Raw genomic sequence first — 24,714 nt, forward strand, 5'->3', positions numbered from 1 at the left:
CAGGTGGCAACCCTGTGAAACATTGTCAGTGACAACACCTAGGGGAAAAGTCTAGAAATGTGATACACTATCTGTGTGCCCAATTTCATTCAAATCCGTTAAGCTAATCCTGAGATCGTGTGGCTATACAGATATGCATACAAGAATTGCTCGTTTAAAGTTATAAAATACAAAAAAAAAAATTGTAACGTGTATTTTTATTTTTTATCCCCTTTCCGAAAAAGTATATTTGGTTCGTAGGACAGAATGTGTGTAACGCGGTGTAATCTTGTGCCTGATCGAATCTTTTTTTTCAAATGGCGGCCTCACGAAATATATTTCACATTTTCGAGAAAAAAACCAACAATTAACTGTTTAAAAAAATCGAATTTTTTGAAAAAACTAAATACTTCGAACAGGCACGAGTTTTTTATGTTTTTCAAAAGCAGTTTAAATTTTATTGAAATCTACCAAGCGGTTTTTAAGTTACAGTGGATGCTTTCCATTTCAATTCAACCGGGCTATTCGGGTCATGTTCTTCGATTTCGATGTAACTCAAATATGTTGCTCTCTGGTCAAAATAATGAGACACGTATTTTTTTGTTCGCCCGAAAAAATGTTTTTTCAAGAATTATCGGCAATTTTGCTTTTCGGCTCAAAATCGATTTTTTTTGATTATATAAGAAAATTTTTTTTTAAATGTCCCTAACATAAGTGGCAATTCGGGACTTTATCGTTTGCTATGTTTTTTGTATTTTTTATCAAAAAATATCTACAAAATAAAACGGATCGGCAATAAATTTATCCACTTGGCCAAACGACGCTCTCGATGTAGTCCAGAAACGCGCTCACACGCGTATAAAGACCAGGAGTTGAGCTGCCACAACTGAAACCAGCCGAAATTACACCAACCACACGAAATTTGCTTAACGCTTCGTCCACCACCAACATCAGTGGGCCACCCGAATCGCCTTGACATGCATCCTTTGTTAGGCCAGGATCATGGGCACACATCTGACTGTCAATAATGCCAACACTGATTCTACGCGTCAAGCCGTTGTCTACGAAACTTTCATTGCATCTGCTGTTTTCGACGATGGTCTGTCGAGCCTTAAGCAAAACATTGGACTTCTCACGCGCTGAAAGCAGATATGGAAAAAAATTGTAAAAAATATTAAAAAAAGCTCTCAACGCAAGCCTACTTCTCTTATTGATCACACCCCAGCCAGAGACATAGAGCACAGAGCTGGCTGGTGGATCTTCGGGTTCGGTGTAAAGACACGTCGGAAAAACATTGGTGGTATAAACAACATCCGATGCCAATTCAAGCAGTCCAACATCATTGTAAACACTAGCGCTGGAGTATTCCGGGTGTATGTGAATTTTCTAAAGCAAAATGGGTGGTAAATATGTGAATGTTAGCTCGGGCGCACTATGTAAGTAAATTTACCTTAATTGGGATCTCGACAGCTTCTCGCATTTGTTCGGGGTCGGTGAAATTCACCACACCCATACGCGCCGTTACCGGTTTCTGACGCGTCACCAGACAATGGGCCGCCGTCAAAACGAAGCGTTTCGCAATCAAAGTACCGCCACAATTGTATTCGATATCATCGTCCGTAGTGCTCAGCCCGATCGCCACCATGTGCGGGTATTCCCCGAGATCTACGGGTGTGCCGCCCAGAATGTGCGGTGTTAGCAGAGGTTGCAGCTGAGCGTCAATTTCAGCACAGGCTAGTCGTGTGAGAGAGATGATCCAATCATAATTTATTAGAAAACATTCAAATGGTTGTAGCGATGTGTTATTTGGTAGACTCACCTTTTACGGCTGGGCGTTCATCTGAGCGTGTTCTGATAGTTGTAGAAGGTGTATTCGGCGCATTTCTGCAAAATTCAAAGGAAGCATTCTAAAGGAAGTACATACATTGGCCCTGAGATGGTTTGTGTTTTGGATACACTTACGGACAACAAATAATTTCCTCGTATGGAGTGAAGCCGCAGCGGCTTACATCGCGTATTTTCAAGCCCAGTTGGTTCATAAGCAAAGGTAGGTCCAGACATTTGCTTGACGCAGTGCAGATACCCATATTACCTTTTATCTGACATGGATCACCTACTAAATCGAGAATAGATTTCAATACGTTGTCTATAATAAAAATAAGTAATATTAGATAATATCAAATATTTTTTATGAGGAGCTCCTTCATGGCGGAAGTACATCGGCGGTTGCCCGTTACCAGTCGAGGGGCGACTGCTATTAGAAAAAACGTTTTCTATCATTTGGCTGTTTCATGCACGGAGACTCGAACCTACGCACTCCCTACAATCCATTTGGCAACACAAATGGTTTTTGTTATTGTAGGAGTCTTACTAAACCCTGCCTAGATTAGACTCCAATTACCATTAATTCATCTAGCGGTGCACGCTGAAAACTCACTACTCGATGGGGTCGGATCACAAAGGCAGGGAAGTTAGATGAGCTGATTTGCGTCGTGAGAAGCGGTGGTTAGTATCATGCGATTCTTCTTTATATACAGAACATACGTTCGGTGCGTATAGTCTCTCCTGGAGAAGTATGAGTTTAACTTGCCACAATATACAGAGCGCAGTCGTGTCAGTATACTGTGCGGATTTCACAAGATAACTTAAGCTTTTGCCCGCATTGGAGTTTAATTTATCGCCGCTGCCAATGATTTATGTGGTTTATTGTCCGTTATGTACCGCAGTTGGTGTATTTAATGCTAAGCTTTGTCTTTCATGTCCAGAAGTTAGCTGATGTGCCTTGGAGGTTGCTCAACTTTCAGCAGGTGTGTGCTGGGGTGATCTCTGCCCTAACAACCCAACCGAAACTATTGGGTTGGGGAATAAGTTCATAGCGTTGTTATATTTTATTTTATTTATGTCATAGGTGAGCCTACAGCACAGAAATGGTGTGAAAAGTTCAAAAATGGTGACTTTAATGTCAATGACACATCACCCAGCGGAAGGCCTCCTGAATTCGATGAAGAGCGTCTCAAATCACTTTTGAAGCAGAACAGTCACCAAACCAGTCGTGAATTGGAGGAAATAATGAACTGCAATCATAAAAGGATTCTCAATCACCTTCATTCAATGAGATTTACCGAGAGATTTGGAAGTCTGCGAGCTTGGGAGCCTCACGAGCTCAACAAGAAATAAACAAAGAAAGTCGCCTTCAAATTACTTCTCAGCATCTCGCCCGCCATCGAGCAACACGCTTTCATAAACAGCGCTGAGTTAAGAAATGGTGTCTGTACCATGAGTCTTTTGTTATGAAGCAAAGAAAGGGGTGGGTGGCTCCAGGAGAGACGCCAAACCCAAGGTCAAGCCGGATCTTCATCCAAAGAAGGTCATGACGTGTGTTTGGTGGGACTGAGAGGGCAGGATGCACTGGGAAATGCTCGAAAAGAAAATCCAGGGTCAACAAGTAGCTCTACATTGCCCAGCTGCACCGCGTGAATGAGGCTATTCGATTGAAAAGACCTGATCGACATGGTCAAACCATACTTCTTCACGACAACGCCAGGCCCCATGTTGCACAAGTCATCAAAGCCGCACTCCAAGAGCTCGAATAGGAGTTCCTTCAGCATCCGCCGTATTCTCCAAACCTTGCACCGACCAATTAACATCTTTTCCGCTCCCTGTCAAATCATTTGAAGGATTTTACCTTCGTTAATTAAGAGATCCTTAAAAACTGGCTCAACAACTTCTTTAATTCCAGACCAGGCGATTTTTGGCGAAATGGCATCAACAAATTGGTTGAGACGTGGCCAGAGGTGGTAAACAGTAACGGCGAATAGATAAGTGATTAACTAATTGTTTTTGTTTAAATAAAAATCTTCTGTTTTGCCTACTAACTGCGGGATACTTTTGTAGGGACTAGTAGATGAGCAGCCCTGCAGTTCACACGATGGCACACAGTTTGCTGCCTTCTTCATCAACTTAGAGTAAGCGGAAGAACTTCCCAGCATAAAAATGAAGGTAATAAAAGACCCATCTTTAATATTGAGCATATATTCGGTACAGCCAGGGCCGTAGGGAGCATATCCGGGCCCCGGGGGAAAATTGCAAATGCGGGCTCTTTCCAATTATGTCTAATTCATATAAATACGTATAATTTCGAGTCCGGGCCCCTCTGAAAACTCCGGGCCCGGGGGAAAAAGTACCCGATGTCCCCCCCTCTCGTCTGGCCTGGGTACAGCTGAATAGGAGACATTTTTCTCATTGAATACTAAAGAAAAATCGATGCTAAAAAGTAACAAAGATAGCCTAGTTTCCATCTTAAGAATATTCAGTCCTTCAAGAAAGCGTCCATCTATGTTCATTGGAAGGATTGAAGAATGTTTGTTTTGTAGAAATTTTAGCAAAGAGCTTTCGGTACTCCTTTGATTGTATGCTCTAGATGACTACCAGAAGATGTAGTGTCGCAGTATCTCTCTGTCAAGGGAGGATGGCTTGTGCCGTAACAAAGGTGCAAATCGCTTTCACTTTCTCTTATATTTTCCTGCCTTTTAATACCATTTTAACACAATTTTAATTTCCTCCTAAGCTTTTGGTATCATAATAAATCTTTACACATTTCATATCTAAGCAAGTCCCATTGGTGTGTGTCTTCTAAACTTAATCTGTCCCAAACTAACCTTCCCGCACCCTCGAAGGACAGAAAAACAAGAGCAAACAAGAATCAAACCTGTTGAAGCGGGCTTTGGAAAGATCTAGACGCTCAGGAGAAAGTGTGTAGGAGGGCTACACTGGTTTACAAATTATTAATTAATTTTTTCGCCAAGCAGCAACCCATCCAATTCCAATGTGAAATGGGTCGCTGAGTGCAAAAACCAATATAGTTTTTTTGAAGCTTTATAAAATACGTTTGTGACTTTCGAAATTAATTTGACATCTTCTAAATTCCTTTTGACGACTTCTTAAGAATATTTCATTATTCTTAAGTCCATATTATACTTTATAAAATCGAAATACTACTTTCTTAAATACATTTGTTGCCTTCTAAATTATATTTTACGCTTTCTAAAGAACATTTGCCGCTTTCTACAAAGCATTTGACTACTCTAAAGTTCCTACGACACCTTCTAAAATTTAATTGACGCTTTATAAAATAAGTTTGGCATCCTCTAAGTTACATTTTACACCTTCTTAAGATAATTGTGTTATTCTAAAGCACATATCACACTTTCTAGAATCGAAGTGATGCTTTCTAAATAACATTTGATGCCTTCTAAACTAATATACATTTGACTATTCTAAAGTACATACGAAATTTTTCAAAATCGAATAAACGCTTACTAAAATACATTTCTTGGTTTCTAAATTACATTTGACATCTTCTAAATTATTTTTGACGTCTTTTAAAGAATATTTCATAATTCCTAAGTTCATATTATGCTTTAGAAAATCGAAATACTGCTTTCTTAAACACATTTCTTGCCTTCTAAATTATATTTTACGCTTTCTAAACAACATTTGACACTTTCTAAACAGCATTTGGCTATTCTAAAGTACACACGATACTTTATAAAATCGAATAGACGCTTTCTTAAAAACATTTCTTGCTTTCTAAATTACATTTCACATATCCAAATTTCATTATATGCTTTCTAAACTATATTTGACGCCTTCTAAAGAACATTTGGCACTTTCTACAGATCATTTCACTGTTCTAGAGTTCACATAAAAGCAAATAGAAGCTTTCTAAAACACATTTTTTCCTTTCTAAATTACATTTCACATCTTCTACAATACTTTTGACGTCTTTTAAAGAACATTTGATTATTCTTAAGCCCATATTACACTTTATAAAATCGAAATACTGCTTACTAAATTACATTTGTTACTTTCTAAATTCTATTTTACGCTTTCTAAAGAGCATTTGACTATTCTGAAGTGCATACGATACTTTCTAAAATCTTATTGACGCTATCTAAAATACATTTGGCATATCCCAATTACAATTGATGCTTTCTAAACTATATTTGACGACTTCTAAAGAACATTTGACACTATCTAAAACACATTTGGCTATTCTAAACTACATATGACACTTTCTAAAATCGAATTGAAGCTTTCTAAAATTAATTTGGCATCCTCGAAATTACATTTCACGCCTTCTTGAGAAAATTGTATTATTCTAAAGTACATATGATATTTTCTAGAATCGAAGTGACGTGTTCTAAATAACATTTGATGCGTTCTAAATAACATTTGACTATTTTTAAAATGCATACAATACTTTTTAAAATCGAATTGACGAATTCGAAAATACATTTCTTGTTTTCTAAATTACATTTGACGTCTTTTAAAGAATATTTGATAATTATTAAGTGCATACGAGTACTTTATAAAATAGAAATAATGCTTTCTAAAGAGCATTTGACTATTCTGAAGTGCATACGATACTTTCTAAAATCTTATTGACGCTTTCCAAAATACATTTGTGGCTTTCTGAATTACATTTGACATATCCCAATCACATTTGATGCTTTCTAAACTTAATTTGATGCCTTCTAAAGAACACTTGACACTTTCTACAGATCATTTGACCATTCTAAAGTTCATATGGGCCTTTCTAAAATTGAATTGACGCTTTCTAAAATCAATTTGATATTTTCAAAGCTACTGTTGGTAAATCTGTAGTGTTGAGCTTCATATGAGCTGTGTGAGCTTCATGGATACATCACCTTAGTTCAGCGAATGCAGATCGAAGGGCACCAACGCACAGTGGTCCGACCAGAAGGCGTTGGCGGACAAAATTCAAAAACTCATTTAAGGGGGAGGTAGGGTTTAGCGCTAAAAAAAAAACACTTTTTTTGTGAATTTTTTACAGAAATATGGCTTAAGATACTTTAATAAAATCAGTTACATGTTATTGTACACCTTTTCAATAAGTTCTTAAAAAATATTAATAATAAAATATTGACAAATAAGCCCATGACAGAGTTTTTTTGGAGATATGTTTTTCGAGAGGTGCTCTGCGGTGCCAATCGGCATTCGTCGTAGAATCATCTGAAACTAAAAAAGTCGAATTTTTCAGTTAAAGTATGACGTAATGCTCCCCCCTACATTAATAAAATTTTTTTTTTTTCATTTTTGTAGTTTTGGTGGCAAAAAAACGTAAAACGAGCATTTTTGGCGAAAAATTTCGCCATATTTGTAAGTGAAAAACAACCTTAAAAAACAAAAAATAAAAAAAAAACAGTGTAGGGGGGAGGTATTTTTGATTTAGAAAACGTGTGCCAAATTTGAAAAGAATCGGTTGAATAGTTTCGGAGTTGTGATTGGCACCGACTTTTAAGAAGCCATTTCGGGAAAAACGCGTTTGAAAAAATGACTCTGAGAAATTATCGATGCTCCGCATTCGAGGTAGAGTGCCTACAAAGGCTATAACATTGAGAGTACTGCTCCGATCCACTTAAAATTTTGACACAACATTCTTGAAATGATTTACTATAAGATGAGTGAAGAAAAAAAATTTCGATTTTGTGACCCTACCCCCCCCTTAATTAAGCTGAAAATATATATTTAGGGGTTTTAAGGATCAGTGATGACGAATCTGACCTTAGTTTTAGCAAATTTTAAATTCATTGAATACTATAAATACATGTTTACTTCATTAATTAGTAATTAGCTGGTAAGTTTATTTTTACATTTTTCACGACCCCAGAGAGTACCACGTGGAGGTTTACGGTAAGGTTATTCTCTCCTCATTTTTTTTTTTTGTTTTTAGATTTTTTTTTTAATTTTTTTTTTTTAATTTTAAAATTTTTTTTATTTTTAATTTTTAATTTTTTTTTTATTTTTAATTTTTAAATTTTTTTTTTTTGTTTTAGTTTTTAAATTTTTTTTGGATATTTAGTTGTTTTTTGTTTTTCATTTTTTATTTTTTTTTTATGATTCAGAATCCTCGGTTTCTGATGAGCTGTTTTCTGAGGCTGGATCATTTTTCAAATTTAAAAGCGCAAGAACCTTTTTTGAAAATGGTTTTGGCGTGTTTTTCGGAACCTTAGTTTTTGATATTATAACTACATCTGATGAACAAAGCATTTAATAAATCTGTCATTGTGTCAGTTCTCGACATTTATCGTGTATTGTTTTGTCTAAAATTTTTCAAATCCTTATTGCGTGCTTCCTGAGCCCCTTCGGAGAGTTGGCCAATACGCAGCAAAGCATGTTTATTAATTAAACTCCCATGAATTAGTTGTCTCTTAATGCTGATGGGGTCTGTGATGTCTTTTTCTGTCTTTTACACAAAATTGCATAAACCATATGTAACGTTTTGCCTGTGGGTAAATGCACAAAAGCTACATTATTTTTAATTTGCGCAACTTTGCGCAACAGGTTTCAGTTTGAGATCATAGCTGAAATATGTGGATACATCACTCATGTTGATTTCAAGTGGACCGGTGTGGACTACTCGAAAAAATGATCTTTAAAAAAAAATTTTCGAAAAATTTTGAAATTTCAAAAAAAAAAAAATTGGATTTTGTACCACAACTTAAGAGAATTATTACTGTTTCCGTTAATATATTCAATTATCTTTTTATTTTTTAATATTTAGTTAACAATCAAATGGTAATATTTATTTGCAGACATGAAAACGAAACTCTTGTATGAAGTACGATTTGCATACAATTTCATGTTTAAAGTCAAAAAACTACAATGAAAATTTTTTTAAATTAAGTAATATTTTGAGGAAATCTGCCTTGAATATTTAAGAAAACATCTGCATTATCAAATTTTTATTTCAAAAATGTTGAAAAATTGAATTTTGTCCGGCCGCCGGACCACTGTGCAACGGCTGCGTGATAGCCTGCCCCATATACTCCATGTGCTCCAGTTCTGAAAGTATTCGTGGCCATAACTACTGCAGATAGTAGAGAAATGGGCGCTCTTTTGTTTTTTTTTGTTAGAAAAATAAACGTGCAAAAAATATTTAAACTCATATGGGCCGGATTATCAAAAAATTACTTACTTCATGTAAATATCTGTAATTAATTATTAAATAAATAAATGAAAATTGAATATAACTAACTATTGCCGAGTAGGCAGTAGAAAATATTCTAATCAAAGCAACATTTTTTCGTGCCTAAAGAACAATCTAATACCAGCATTGATTTAATTAGGGACTAGTAATGCTGCTACAACAACAAGCATCTACATGCTAGTACCTGTCACCCCATTAAAATAAAATTAAGTAAAATATATTTGCATTTTATTAATAATAAATTTCATTTTCTATATTTATTTACCCTCCATTTGAGCTTTCGTGATGCCCAGCAATGCAAATAGGCCTGCAATCAGTAGCAGCATCGGGTAGTGATCGCTTTCTCGCATTTTAGTGTATCTGGAACACATTTAACTGAGTTTTTGATTTTTGTTCTTGGCAATTAAAAGCAATCAGTTTGCATGTAAAAAATAATTATTGAGGTGCTCAAAGGTATGTGCTTATGCGTGTTTGTAAGTGTTGTCAAGCGAATTTGTCGCATGCAATTGTGCGTGTGTGTGATATTAATTGCACACCTCAGGTGAAGTGGAGTCGTTGAACCGTAAAAAAGAGTCTGCAAGTAAATATGTAATATTGTAAATATTAGTAAGCACATTTTCCCAGTTCCGGTTTTATAAGAAAGTACAATAATAAAGCGTTTTTCAGTAAGAGCGCTTCAACTTTTTTTTTAATAAAACACAAACGGTTTGACTTTTTTTTTATTATCGAGTTTGAACATATACATTTAAGTATAAAATTCGATTTCTTTTGCATGACCACCGCGTGCACGTTTTACGAAGTCCAATCGTTGAACCCAATTTTCGACCACTCTTTTGCATAAATCGGCCGAAATTCCAGCAATTTCGCGTTCAATATTGGCTCTGAGCTCACAAATCGTCGCCGGCTTGTTACTGTAGACCAATGACTTCACATAACCCCAAAGAAAATAGTCTAGAGGCGTCAAATCACACGAGCGCGGCGGCCATTCGTCCGGTCCATTTCTGGAAATAATGCGCTCATCGAACTTACTCTTCAAAAAATCAATTGTAGCGTGTGCTGTGTGGCTTGTGGCCCCGTCCTGTTGAAAGCACATGTCGTCTAAGTCCATACCATTCAATTGCGGCCAAAAATAATCGTTTATCATGTCGCGGTATCGATTTCCATTCACAGTAACGTGGCGATCGTTCTCGTCAACGAAAAAATATGGGCCAATTACGCCGCCGGCATGTAAACCGCACCAAACAGTGATTTTTTCGGGATGCAACGGTGCCTCATGAATCACGTGTGGATTGCTTTCTGCCCAGTAACGCATATTTTGCTTGTTGACAAAGCCATTGAGCCAAAAGTGAGCTTCATCACTGAAGATGATTTTATGGAAAAAATCTGGATTAAAGTAGCAGCAACAGAACGATTATTTTCATAAAAAATTTGCACGATTTGCAATCGTTGCTCAAGTGTGTAGCGTTCCATGATGAAATGTATACTAATGAAGTTTACAAATGACAAGCGAAAAATAAAAAATATTGCGTCGTTCGCCCTCCCTATCGGAAAAAAGTTGAAGCGCACCTATTGAAAAACACTTTAAATACAAATACCTGAAAGAGATTTCTCTAGAAAATATGTCGAAAATTTATAATTTTGTATATCAAATTGGACTAGTTTATCTTTTATAATTTTGTTTATTAATTCCCTACACATAATAATTTTTAATCTAATATTTTTTTTTATAAATAAGTAAAAAATCTCTTAGTATTATTTCAGGCCGATAGTCTAAGCTACTAGTGCTTTTCGTAATGTAATATATAATAGTTATTTATAATTATATTTCTAATAAATAAATAAAATAAATACAAATACAACAAAATTCATAACTTTTCAGATTAAACAAGGTTTTTCGTATGACGAACATTTTTGGGTCATCGTGAGGCACATTGGCGGATCGCAATACAGAAATTTGTGAACAAATTCGAGCTGTTGGGACAAGTTAGTGATGTGAAGAATAAAACCCGTGCACGATGCTCAAGAACAGCCGAAAATATTCCTATTGTAGCCGAGTGTTGAAGTGTTGAAGAAAACCCAGGTTTGTCCATTTGTCCATTCCTCGTCGTTCTTTGGAATTAGGCATTACACAAACGTCATTACACCCTATTTTGCATAAAGATTTGGGTCTTAACCCTTATAAAGTCCAGTTAACACAAGAACTCAAGCTGGCCGATCATCAACAACGTCGTGCCTTTGCTGATTGGATCGTTGAAAAGCATGAAAATGATCCGGAATTGCATCGAAAAATCATCTTGAGTGATGAGGCCCATTTCCACCGCGGTGACTTCGTCAACAAGCGCAAAATTGTCGAATCTGGGGCTCAGAAAATCCTAGAGTTATTGTTGAAAAGCCTCTCTATCCTCAACGTGTGACTGTGCGGATATAGTCCGGCAGAGTTTTTTGAAAATGAAGCTGGAGCAACAGTTACGGTGAATGGATTGCACAATCGAGAGATGATTAACGATTTTTTATGCCCGGAATTGGATGGTATTGATCTGGACAACGTTTATTTTCAACAAGACGGCGCCACGTGCCACACAAGCAACGAAACCATTGATCTTTTACGGGAAAAGACCTCCAATAAACACCTCTTATTGGAAAACCCTTTATTATTTGTATGGTTACTAATCGGTCATAATGTATTTGCACCTTCTGGAAATTCTGCATCTAATGCAAAATTTTGAGGCTTATTATGAAAATTTCGGAATTTATTTTATATTTTTTTAAGTAAATTCGTTCAATATTGAATGTCCGATTTTCTGTTACGAGTATCCCTGTTCATCAGCGCTGCTTGTATTCTTCTACTTCTTTATTTCCACTTTATAGCCACCTCAGCGATTTTCTTCCTCGTGCCAACCGCCACTAAGGAAGCCAAGTCCTTCTCCATTTTCGTTTCAGGTACCACCAGCAGGTACTGATAATGGTTGTAGAGGTCTTCTCTGAGTGATACAGCCCAGACCCATTTAGCACAAAAGATGCTATTTTGATGCACCACTTCTTGAACCTAAACTTTTTACAAGTCGAACCATCTTCATTTGACTCTGAAGCTGCCTATGTCGTTTATTTTCTTTTAGGCAAGTTCTTTCAAGTTAACCATCGATAATTCCCCCAGCATTCTATGTCATAGAGCATCCAGACTTCAGCACACATACATTTAGTGAAAGACAGTTTCCTTACATTCTTATTGATTGCATCTTCTACGTTACATCTATCGTTGCACGGTGACCCCATCTTTCTGGCATGGTCTCCCAAAGGTCAGTGGTCGGCCATTGTGGACACAATTCTGAATATGTCTGCTCGTGGCTTTCTTACTTAACCACTCGTCTGTTCTGTATTTGTTGAATTTGGACCACGTTTGTTTAGTTATTTTGCAGATATCCATGTTAGTCCATCTGCCAACGGCCTACTTCTGGAATAGCGCGAAGATCTCCCTCTTACGCACGTCTCGGGGACAGCTGATTACTACCGCTTCGGACTAGTTAAAGGATGCCAGTTGCCAGTTCATCAGCTTTCTCATACCCTTCTATGTTTCTATGGCCTTGTACCTGGTTTCAGATGAGAGAGATGTCTGTCGTATGCGTTAAAGCATTTAATCTTTCTCTGCATTGTTCGATGATTTTGGAATTGGTTGTGACTTTAATCAAAAATGACTGTTTGACTATATGAAAAATGCATATTTCCGATAGTTGCCGTGGATGGTTTTTAATCATCCTAAAAGCTTCCCTTACCTCGAGAACTTCTGCTTGAAAAATACTATTCCAATGCCCCAAACGAAAGGAATTGGAAGTTTCGAGCAGGTACTACTTCGCATCGACAAATCAACACACACCACCTCTTCGTCGATTTGAAAGCTGCTTTCAATAGCAGAAACATGGCTCGCCTCTATGCCGCTATGGCTGACTTTGGTATCCCCGCAAAACCTATACGGCTGTGTAAAATGACGTTGAGAGCTACGGTTAGCTCCGTCAGGATCGGGAAGGACTTCTCCGAGCCGTTCGATACCAAACGAGGTTTCAGACAAGCCGATTCCCCTTCGTGTCATTTTTTTTAATCTCCTACTAGAAAAAATTATAACTGCCGCTGAGTTAAACCGCTTTGGCACTATTTACTACAAAAGTGTCATGCTATTGGCGTATACTGGCGATATTGAAATTGTCGGCCTGAACAACTCAGCGTACTCCAGTCTGGACAAGGAAGCAGAAAAAGTGGGTCTTACGGTGAACGAGAAAAAAAAAGAAAGTAGCTGCTGTCAACATACAAAGAGTCCTCGCGTCTTGGACAACACGTCTCTGTTGGCAATCACGAATTTGAAGTGGTGAAGGTCTTTGTTTATTCACGAACCAATGTTAACAGCCAGAATGACGGATAACTCTTTCTAACACGTGTTACTTTGGAACTTTGGACTCAGTGGCAATAGATAAGTAGAGCCCTTTCTCGAAAAACGGCAACAACGCTGCACAAAAGCCTAATCATCCCCGTCCTTGTATATGGCGCAGAAGCTTGAACGATGACAACAACTGATAAGAAAGCACTGGGAGCGTTCCAGAGAACAATTCTCCAAAAAATGTGTGTTCCTCTTCGCGTAGGTGAGAATGAGTTACGTATCCGATGGAACAGCGAGCTGCATGAACTATACCGAGATGTGGGCACAGTGAAGCGGTTGCGCTGGCTTGGCCATGTCTCGAGGATGAACGAAAGTGCTCAGGCCCATCAGTCTTGCGAGAGAGAACCCACTGGTGGACGACGAAGAAGACTGACTCTTCGTTGGGAAGATTAAGTGAGGCATACCCTGGCAGCAATCGGTGTCACCAACTGGCGCCAGCAAACAGCGAATCGAGTTAGATGGCGCAATGTTTTAGATTCGGCCAAAACCGACATACGGATCTAGTACCATCTAAGTAAGTAGGTACTACTTCGCATCTTTTCTGGCTGAAGTTTTTGAATCCCTGTAAAGCTCACACTGCTAACTCATCATTAGTTACATCGCCTGAGACATTTATCGTCACGAACGCCCAAAAATTCATAAATCTTCCACAGAATCTTGCTACCCATTCTGCTCCACAGAATAGTACGGTCACAGTAAGGAACTTATAAAGTAAGGCAGTACTTTTTGAGGGCAAAAGCTAGAGCCTAATAGTAGAGAGTAGCGAATCTGGTGGCTATGTGCATTTTTTATAACACCAAGAACTAATTCGAGTCGATGCTTAGCCCATGAAAGTCCAAGGACGTACGAACATTTAAAGCACTGGAAGTGTGGCTTCCGCCAATCGCAGCATGATCGATTTTCTTTTAAGTTTTTCAATCAAAAGACCTCCGTAATTAATATTTTGTAATGGAACCGGGTGCTACCAACTACCATTTTTTAGCGAAATCGACCAGTCGATTCTGAATTTTCTAATTCCAGAGCCAGAAGTCCTTTCCTTGCTCACCCTGGTGTTCACGAAGTCAAGAACGATTTATATTTGTAAGCTCTCTAAGCGCACATAAAGGCCAAATTTGGTCGCGCCGTTTTCCCTTTTCCTCGGAAAGACAACGCAAACCTCTCTCTTATGTTAACTATGCGAGACGCTCGTCGAGTGTTTTGAACCGGAGTACTTGGTGGTAAAGTGCCCGTATAATAGAATTCGGTCCGACTTTGCCTTGCTTCGTTCTTTGCGCTTGCGAGGACAGAAACTAGCCAAGTTCGAGACACCTGGTTTCATATATTAAAATCACATTAGTTTGCCCTCAAAAGACAATATCTGTTTCGACGCTTTTCACTACTTTTCACTGGAAGCTCTTTTACCCGACGAGTCGCAAGACCTTCTCACTTTATTTCGCCTACAAATTGTTTGGTTTGGCTGGTACCCAATATACAAAAGTATCGTTTCCGGTCACTTCTAGATGAATGACAGTCAATGACTTTCCACACTCGCCGGGAGTTTTGTACATAGAACCATCATTCAGAGGAAATTAACTCATCAGAATATACCTCAGGGGCCTTAAAATTCCGAAAAAGTTGCTATTTATTAGAGTTTGACGATATCATTTCTTAGAAAATGCGTAAAAAGCTGCGCTCATTGTCAATGGCGGCAACTAATATACTTATATAAATATTTTTATGGCCTAGTATGGATGGCCACGTAGGTTCGAATTTCGGTGAAACACCAAAATTAAGAAATACATTTTTCTAATAGCCGTCGCCCCTCGGCAGGCAATGACAAACCTCCAAGTGCATTTCTGCCATGAAAAAGCTCCTCATAAAAATATCTTCCGTTCGGAGTCGGCTTGAAACTGTAGGTCCCTCCATTTGTGGAACAACATTGAGACGCATGCCACAAACAGGAGGAGGAGCTCGGCCAAACACCCAAAAAGGGCGTACGCGCGATGGTATGGATTCCTCAAACATGTGGCTATGGCTACCCTCATTAGCCCGTAATTATAATCCACACAAAATGTAATCGAATGAAAATTAAAAAAAAAAATATTTTTGCAAAATCGCTTGAATTCTTTATTTTTTATTTAAATCTGTAGTATGAACGGTATCAATAAAAAACTAAAAGCACATTCCATGGATTTTGTATTGCGTTACTCATCAGGCACCATCGCACAAAGCCTTCGGCCAAAGTTGTCTTGCAAAAAAACAACAACTCCCACAGATTGTGTACGACTAATGACCGCATTCACCTGATAAAACCTTCACTGACTTTTTGCTCTGTGGCTGAAGCTTAAAATATCAGGGAATGACGTCTGGATTCAAACGAAAAATGTATTCACAGTATTGGATTAAGTGCAGGGGCAGTTGTACTCCGCTCTATAGAGCCCAATTCGAAGAAAGTAATTTTTGAATAAATTTTGTTTGTATCGTTTTGTTTTTTGATAACAATTCCGGTTACTTGTTGCAAAGAATATAAAATATGGTATTTGGTATATGGCATTTGGAGCGAGCTACATTTGTATGTACAGTGGCGAACAAGAAAATAGCAGTACAAAAATAATATAAGATTTTTTTTTTTTTCAAAAAAGCTTTGTTATATAAATTTTTTTTTTGTATTGAAATAATTTTCTATTCTTTAACTGAACTGAACTGAACTATACATCAATTCTATATTGAAAACAAAAAATTTTTAAAAACAAAAGATCGAAATTAGGGGTTAACATGAAAATAGCAGTGGTCATATAAAGAACGCACTCTAACCGAGTTTATAAAAAAATTGAAAAAAGGAACTTTATTTACAAAGTTTGCAGATTCACAGCTTTAACTAATATTTAGTTGAAATTCCCAATTTTTGAAGTGAAACTTCTTAGGCGTCGATGGACGAGCGAAAATAGAGAGTAAAATTTAAAGGCCATGCAACGTTTTGGGCATTTTCGTTCCGCGAGAGAGCATAAAGATATAACGTAGAGGAAAAGGAGAGAGAGAGAGCTATACCTTTTATATAATATGATATATCGTAGATACACTTTAGGCTATTTTTCCTGAGTTTTTCCTTGTGATTTCTACTTTCTAGTGAGAATTAACACTGCCTACTTTTTGTCGCTTGTTTGTTGTTGCAAACTTGTAGGAAATATATTTTTGGTGCCTACTTTTTGGCGTTATATTTCCTTGGTGTCTACTGTTTGAGGCGTTTTTTGGTCCCAATTTTTTTGGCTTTTTTTTTGTGCCTATTTTTTGGCGCTTATTTCCGTTTCCTGGCTAGTGCTTGTGCGTACTATAAAATGCTATCCATTCCGGCGTCGGATGTATTGGTATTGGCTTGTGGTAATTTGTGCCGTTGCGGTCCTGGAATCGCTGAGTTTGTGCAGGTGATAAACGCTCGGAGTAGTACGCATTGTTGCCACGGTTTGTGTCCGGCGTTTACCTACACCGGTCGACCCTGCTCCGTGTTTTGTAAATTTTGTCTATTTGTATTCTCTGCAAATGTTGTGAATTTATTTAAATATATATTCTTTCTCTCTCTCTCATTCTCTCTCGGGTCTCTCCCTCTTTCTTTCTTTGTTTGCCTTGAAAGTTTCGCTTCTGTTATGCGTACTACGCTACACGCACTTTTTTTATTACGGGTGCACAACGGCGGAGCATTGAGCTCATCAATTGCTATCAACGCTGCTTCGGAATTTTCAGCCACCCATCTTTAACAATTTCCCAAAGTAGTTGATTGTTACTCGGATTGGCATTGCGTGTAGCTCTTTTTAAGTCCCCCCACAGATTTTCTATAGGATTGAGATCGCGAGACTGAACTGGCCATTCCTTAAACTCAATTTTGTTTGCGCGAAACCATTCCTTGGCCTTTCGACTCCTGTGTTTAGGATCATTATTCTGCTGATACATCCATTCTATTGACATTTTCTCTTTGCAATACCACAACATCATATTCTGCATTATTTCCACATAAAGATTGGTGCCCATTATGCCATCAATTTTGTGTATGGGACCTGCACCATTGTGTGAGAAACATCCCCATACAATTATTTTTGAGCCCCTATGCTGTTTAGTGTGAATTGTGGCAGATTTTCGGTGCCAGGTGGACGTAAGATATTGTCGTAAGCCCATGCCACTATACAAAACCATGCCAGACTTGGCAGTCCATAAAATAGTACGGCACTTGTCGAGCTTGCGAATTCCAAACGTTCTGCTTTAAGTTCTGGGTGTCAGAAGTGGCTTTTTTCGTGGGTTGCGTGCTGCTATTCCAGCTTCCGGTAGTCTTCTACGTAGTCTACAGTCATGTCAGAAACGTTTAAGTTTACCTCTTTTTTAATTTGTATGGCCGACTTCATGAGATTGTCTTTGAAGCACCTTACAATTCTGCGAATGTCTTGCACGGAAGTTTTTCGTTTTCCTCCTCTTTTTCCGTATTTTCCACAAACTCGATTGCATTGGAAATCATTTTTACTTAACATCAAAGGATGGTTTGTATTTCTGTGTTTTTTTTACATTCCATAAACGTTGTGTTAGCGCGTTACCCACAAGTGGCCTTCTGAAACCAGGCTGAGCCTGTTTATTTCCATCACTTCTCCCCGCGGGACTACCGTCAAGTATTACTTCGCGTAAAGGGTAGGCGATTAGCCGCCGCTGCTGTGTTGCGGTCTTTCCAGACGCCTCATCTCTTGCATAATCTCGGCAATTAAATCACATGCTGCTTTCTACTTTTCCTTCGAACGCAGCACATGATGCACGAATGTTTCCGGCGAAGGAGGTTCTCCAAAGTGGAGTTTTTCTTTGGCAGAATGCGATCATGTGAAAAATATGTAGTGAACGTCCTCTATAACGTTTTCGTCGCAGTAGTCGCAATAGGGATTGTCGTCGTGGCTAAACCGGTATAAATATACTTTGAAGCATCCATGTCCAGTCAAAAACTGGGTCAGGTAAAAGTCTACTTCTCCATGTGATCTCGTTAGCCAAAGCTTTAGGTTGGGAATGCATTTGTGCGTCCAGCGCCCTTTCATCTAAATGTGTGAAAAATTTTATTAATATTCCTTGCAGAACCTTAAAAAACTGAAGTCACTGCTATTCCAATGTTGCACTTAAAAACGTTATGACGCCAATAATGAACCGTTATTTATGTAGTTGCCAGAGTTATTCAGATACATTCTATACATCTGAAATCCCTTAACCCTTCGTAGGCATTTGGTATTGAAATTTTCGTTTGTATGATTTATCGGCAATAAAATAAATGTCTTCAAAATAATTTTTTGAGGATACTGCTATTTTCATATTCACAGCTGTATTTACAATTGCCATTGCCTGATGAGGGGCGGCCGATATTAGAAAAAACTTTTTCTTAATTTTGGTGCTTTACCGAAATTCGAACTTAATATTATATAATAATAATAAGTACTATGAATGTTATTTCTTAATAAAAACTTTTACTTACAGATTTTTTGAAGAAGAATTTATTATTTTGTATTTAAAGAAACTCATTAAGGCGCTAAAAGACAAATTATATGTACAATAATGTGCAAAAAAATTTAGGGAAGAGAAAACCGTCTACAGCCAGTGCGGTTGATGTAGTGGAGGAGAGAAAAGTGATCTAGGCTGGAGAATTTCTTCAAGACATCCCCAAAGGGCACGCTAAGGAAACTCAAGCGCCTTGCCGCCAGAGCCGGACATGGGGTAGTACGAAATTCCAAGCATCTCCGCGTGAGTACCGATCACCCCGTGACCAGTGAACATCGCAATGAGTTTGGAAATTGAATGGCGGGGGAGTCCCGCCACCTTAAGCGTTTTGTTTCTATCGTATTGAGGTCATTGTGTTTTCGAGATAGCACACGATAAACCAGAACTCCATCTGTCTTACACTTTTTTAGAAAAAAATTGTGTAGTGTCCCTTTAACAACGGCAGTTTAGAGGAGACCGAAATGTTGGCTGATTTAGAGAAAACCCCCACTCCCACACCAGATTCAATGTTGGATCCGTCAGTGAAAACAGAGGTACTTATAACCGTGCCGGCTCTCCCATCTTCCAAATCTAGGCTGCTCAAAACCCAGTTTGCGGATGGAGAGATCAGTGCGAAGTACAGAGAAGGAAGGGAAGATCTACTTCAAGGTGATACTATGTTCAACAGGAAGTTGCCTCCACGGGCAGCTTGCAGATCTACGTTAAGTAAGTGCAGAATGACGTTGAGGGCAACATTGGGACATGTTCTACAAACACCAGTGATGCCCACACATGCAGTTCTCTGCACTCTCTCTAGTTAAGTCGTGTTGTAACCTTTCTGAAGAGCTACCCACCAAACTAGGCAACCATATGTCAAAATTGACAGAACCACTAAGTTGTACATCCAAAGTACAACACGTGGCTTGAGACCCCATTTTTTGCCGACCATAGATTTAAAGGCGTATGTGCAGCTTCCAGTGACAATTGACTCAGCCGTAACATTATTAATGTCGTCCTCTATGTCTATAAACGCCGCCAAAGTAAACTATTTTCCCTCCAAAAGTTTCTCTACAATCCCTACTACCTCACGTAAGGCTGTCTCGGTAGATTTCCCTTTCAGGTAAGCGTGGTGAGCTAGAGATATTCTGGCTTCAAAGTGCTCTCGAATGTGATAGTCGATCACTCTTCCGAACACCTTGAGAATAAAGGAAGTAAAACTTATGGGTCTGAAATTCTTGGGCAAGACGTGGCCCCTCCTTCCTGCCTTAGGAATGAAGACCACCTTGGTGTTCTTCCAGCATGCAGGATTAATCTTCTGAGGCATCACTGGCATGATATCATCAATACCTGGAGATTCGAATGGAGAAAAGCTATCGATTGGTCAGTTTATTTTGTTGACGGAGAGAACAGATGTCAAGGACATCGCAAGTAACCCCTCCTGGCGATTCGCGTCTTCGTTACAGACTGGAGTAATAGAATTTTTAGGGAAATGCGCATCTACAAGGATTTTTAAAGATTCGCCTGCAGATTCAGCCCACTCCGCATTTTCTCTTTTAACAAGAATTTTACAAGAACGGCCCTTGCTGAGTCTGGCCGAGTCTTTTACGGATTCAATGGATTCGCAGTACTCTTTCCAAAAGTTGCGCTTCGCATCTCTAATGGATTTCTTATACTCTTTCAAAATTACTCAGTAATCTTGAAAGTTCCTTAATTGATAACATTTATTGAAGACTCTCCTAACCTTCTCTTTCAAGTCGGTCAGCGTCTTACTCCCACTAGGGAGGAAAGTCTTTCTTGCTAAAGGATACTGGACAGGTCACTTTAAAGGCAGTCTGATAGGGCCTTTCTAAGTGTCTAACTTGCATGTCCAGTTGTTCGCTTGTGGTAGTCAAAAACTTACTCTTGTTCAACTTCTTGCTGAAAACCCTATGAAAAAACGATCAATCAGTTCTTTTAGGGGGTAGAGTTCCTACGGGGTATCACGGTTTCCCGAACGAAATCGATTTCGAAAACTGTAATTCTAAATTTTAAAATTTATATGTAATTTGTTAGTAATAATTTCAAAGGAAAAGGAATTGTGTGTATTTTTTTTTTTTTTGTTTTGGATTTAAGTATTTTTTCTTTTAGTTTGTTTTCTAAACTAAATTTTTTTACATTACGTATTTACAAATATTTTGGTTTAAGATTTGTTGTACTTTAAATCGAAAATTATTCTTTCTTATGTATCCGAATCTGCTTGGAAAGTCGAAAAAAATCAATTCATAAAAGTTACCCACCCTAATGCACACTAAATACACCAACTAAGTCTAAATGGTTTCCTCAGTATTTCCCTCAGGGGACTTTACCTTTTGAAAGCACTTGTTTTTTTAAACGCTGTGGGATTTATTTTATGGTAGGTCTTTATATTATTAAGTATATATGAATATATGTATATTCATAATAATTAGGACAACGTCTCACTCACTATGTTGCTAGTCTTATCGCTCGGTCATTACCAATAGATGCCCTATCTGACACTGGCTTTGTTTTTATTTTTTATTGTTTTGTTTTTGCGTTTGCGTTCTGTTTTGCTACTTTCAGCGCTTTACACTCAGATTAGTTCTGTTTTTATTTTCATTTTTGTAAATCGGTGTATTTCCAAAGAATTCAATATGCCGTCCATCCGGTTTCGCGGTTATTACTTTCGCACATTCGAAATTATTTCATCTCAACTAAGAATTTCATTTCATTTTTCGGCAAATCATTCTTCAGTATTTACATACATATATACACAAATACATAAGTATGTAAATATGTGCTTTCGTGCGCAGAAGAACTTTTACTTATTTAAATCTCACTTTCATATAGAAATTGTGTTCATTAAACCACCAAAAAAAAAAACGAAAAACAATTTTTATGCGTCGTGCGCGCACCCGTTTCGTTTGTGTTGTATACAATTACGCGTCACAGCTGTATGAAAACTAACTAACCTCCAAGCCAAATCATATCGACTTATTGCTCTGGCTTTGCTGTTGCTGCAGAGACTAGCTTACTCTCGCGTTGTTTATTGAGTCTTCTTTTTCTTCGCTTTCAGCGGTAAACTTGACCAGAGTTCGCCATACGGGAGATGTACAACCAATGGCCAGATTAGCGACGAATGCCAACAAACACAAATAACCAGAGAGCGAGAAACGAAATAAGTCAAGAGTACTTACAGTTAATGATCTCCACCAGCAGCCTGAGCTGCTGCGATAACAAAAAAGGTGAGATGCCAGAATTAACCTATGCATGGTTTGCTGGTTTATTTTTAAATCACATGTCACACTGGCAGTTAGTTCATTTGTATACTCGTACATAAATTTGAGAGAAAATAAGTGCCTGAAATGCTCATTTCAATTGAGAACAGAAGTCACTTTCAAGTTTTTAAGCTCCGCTCAACTAACAGTATGCGCATGCACTCGCGATATCAACTCGCTTCAGAACTCAGTAGCATCTCTTTGATGTCGTGATATAATATATTAATTTAAAAAATCTTATTTATTATTCGATGTTTAAATTCAGAATATTCGCCTTACACATAAGAATAAATATTTTAGCAAAAAATGGTCTCTCAACCTTTGCCACAAAAGAAAAACATCTCTGGGCCTGAGTACAGTTGTGAGAGATTCGGAAAAGAAAATTGGTTATTCCATTATTTATATAATTCCCCTGTAAAATATTATCATCCTTCATGTTAATTATAAGAATAAAAAACACATCTGTGCCTTGAGAATAAAATCTGCATTTAACGGTTGCTTTCAAATTTTGATAAAATTTTACAACTTTGGCCCAGGCACATCAATTGATTTGAACTGACCTGATTTTACCTTTGTCATAATTCTGTATTAAGTGTGCCTTAAATTATCAAACTTAGATTACTTTTTACTGCCACTGACCACTGACAAATTTGAAACTTCGAATTTCGCATTCTAAAGCTTTAGAATCTGGAGAAACAAAACAATAATAAAGTACACTGAACTGTTGTTTTTGCTTCACTGCTACTGCCTGCTTTTGACCTTCGAAATTGAAATTTGAAATTTGAAAAGGTTGAGCCATGGAGCACCAGGAGACTTGGTGGCTCCTAAAACACTCAGGCTAAAAAGCCCATTGTATTTAAAGCTCTGGAAAGGGGGTAGATAGTCAAGGAGAGAAAGAGAAACGTATCAGAGAAGGTTCGGTTTGGCAGCCGCATCGCACATAGAGACAATGATGCCACTTAGACCACGAAATGGGTCCGTTGTGAGCCGTGGGCCATGAGCTACATTTCCCTCTCCATACTAAACCATCCTGAGCTTTTGATAAAGCGTAAAGTATAAGAGAAAGAGATAGGAAAGAATAGAGACAGAATAGAGACAGAATAGAGACAGAATAGAGACAGAAATAGAGATAGTTAGTCCTGCGAGAATTTTCCAGTTTCTTTGGCAAATCTGTAAATATTCTTCAGTTTTAGAGAACGAATATTACTCATTCTCCTGACATCGGAACCCAAAGCTCGTAGCCTTGGTCTAGCAAAGGCATGGCACTCACAGAGGAAGTGCTCAGCGCTATCCGCCTCCTCCAAGCACGACAGGCACATTGGGTCCTCAATGATTCCAATGATGGTCATATGCTGACCCCATGGGTTGTGTCCTGTAATGATACCGACCATCAACCGAACGTCTTTCCTTCTAAGTTTTAGTAGAAAGTTTGACAGTTTTCTGTTCGGATTGGTCACAAAACACTTTGTAGTTCTGCATCATTCTAGACCGGACCATCGTTGTTTATGTAGATTGCCTACATAATCGCTGATCCAATTCATGATTCCTGCGGAACTTATTCCGATTATTGGCTTTGGCCCCTGTGGAGACACCGCTGATCCACGGTTGGCCAATTCGTCGGCAATTTCGTTTCCTTGAACACCGGAGTGTCCCGGAACCCATATAAGTACAAGCCTATTCTGTCTTGCGACATAATTAAGCTTCTCCTTACATTCTTGAACAATCTTTGAGGTTTGCTTCGCGTTTTCCAGGGCCTTCAGTGCTGCCTGACTGTCACTGAAAACTCCAATCTGTTTCCCGTTCCATCTCCTCTCGTTTGGAAAACAGTTGCCATTTCCCCCATATCATAGTGATACTTATTACTCTCGTTTAAGCACCATCAGGCTCCAGACCCTATTGCATTCTTGGACCCATCGGTAAAGAAAATATCCGTTAAACCTCCCTGCATGCATTCTGGATTGCTCTATTGTTCTATTGTACTGTGGGTATCGGGTCATCTTTAGGTGCCGAAAACAGTGGATACTGCTCAGATAGCAATTTAAAGATTTCTCTGTGTCCCGAAGTTCCGTCTTCGTGCCAGGAACCATATTTATGGAGGCTAGACATTGCTTTTATTGCTCCCTATTGTATCTTAAGATCCAGGGGGAGTAAATCAAACACAGCATTTAGGGCATTACCTGAGGTTGTACTCGTGGGACCCGTCATGCATAAACATACACTTCTTTGTAGCCTGTATAGTTCGCGGATTGTGGACTTAACCATGCTCCGTCACCACCAGACCACAGAAGCGTAAGTGATGATTGGTCTGATAAGTGCTGTGTGTATCCATAGAACCACAGCAGCTTTCAGACCCCAGGTTTTACCAAAGGCTCTACGCATTGCTGAAAAATCCTCAATGCGCGATTCACCTTCAGTGAAACGTGTGTCTCCCAAGTCAGCTTCTTATCCAAGATTACTCCTAGATATTTAACTTCGTTGGAAATACCAAATGTCACACCTTTCAGTGTTGGAAGACTCAGTCCATCCAATTTTCGTTTTCTCGTAAACAAGAC

The 24,714-nt window shown here is 38.3% G+C and overlaps 1 protein-coding gene across 5 annotated transcripts; it reads right to left on the bottom strand.

Moving 5' to 3' along the window:
* Positions 1 to 708: 708 nt before the first annotated feature.
* On the bottom strand, positions 709 to 21,832 carry LOC129238790 (serine protease persephone). Of its 5 annotated transcripts, none has more exons than XM_054873973.1 (8): positions 21,352 to 21,832; positions 9,529 to 9,566; positions 9,258 to 9,352; positions 1,942 to 2,095; positions 1,799 to 1,863; positions 1,430 to 1,713; positions 1,182 to 1,365; positions 709 to 1,118 (listed from the first exon to the last, which is right to left on the bottom strand). In XM_054873973.1, exons 3-8 carry the CDS (start codon positions 9,340 to 9,342, stop codon positions 781 to 783), a joined length of 1,110 nt encoding a protein of 369 aa, XP_054729948.1. In that variant the 5' UTR covers positions 9,343 to 9,352; positions 9,529 to 9,566; positions 21,352 to 21,832; the 3' UTR covers positions 709 to 780. The 5 variants fall into 5 exon arrangements, with proteins under 5 accessions (XP_054729948.1, XP_054729947.1, XP_054729945.1 ...); XM_054873972.1 differs by having other exon boundaries at positions 21,233 to 21,832; XM_054873970.1 differs by having other exon boundaries at positions 9,258 to 9,566; positions 21,233 to 21,598; positions 21,725 to 21,828.
* Positions 21,833 to 24,714: the final 2,882 nt, after the last annotated feature.

The sequence above is a fragment of the Anastrepha obliqua genome, chromosome 2 (genome assembly GCF_027943255.1).
Source record: "Anastrepha obliqua isolate idAnaObli1 chromosome 2, idAnaObli1_1.0, whole genome shotgun sequence".
Lineage (NCBI taxonomy): Eukaryota > Metazoa > Arthropoda > Insecta > Diptera > Tephritidae > Anastrepha > Anastrepha obliqua.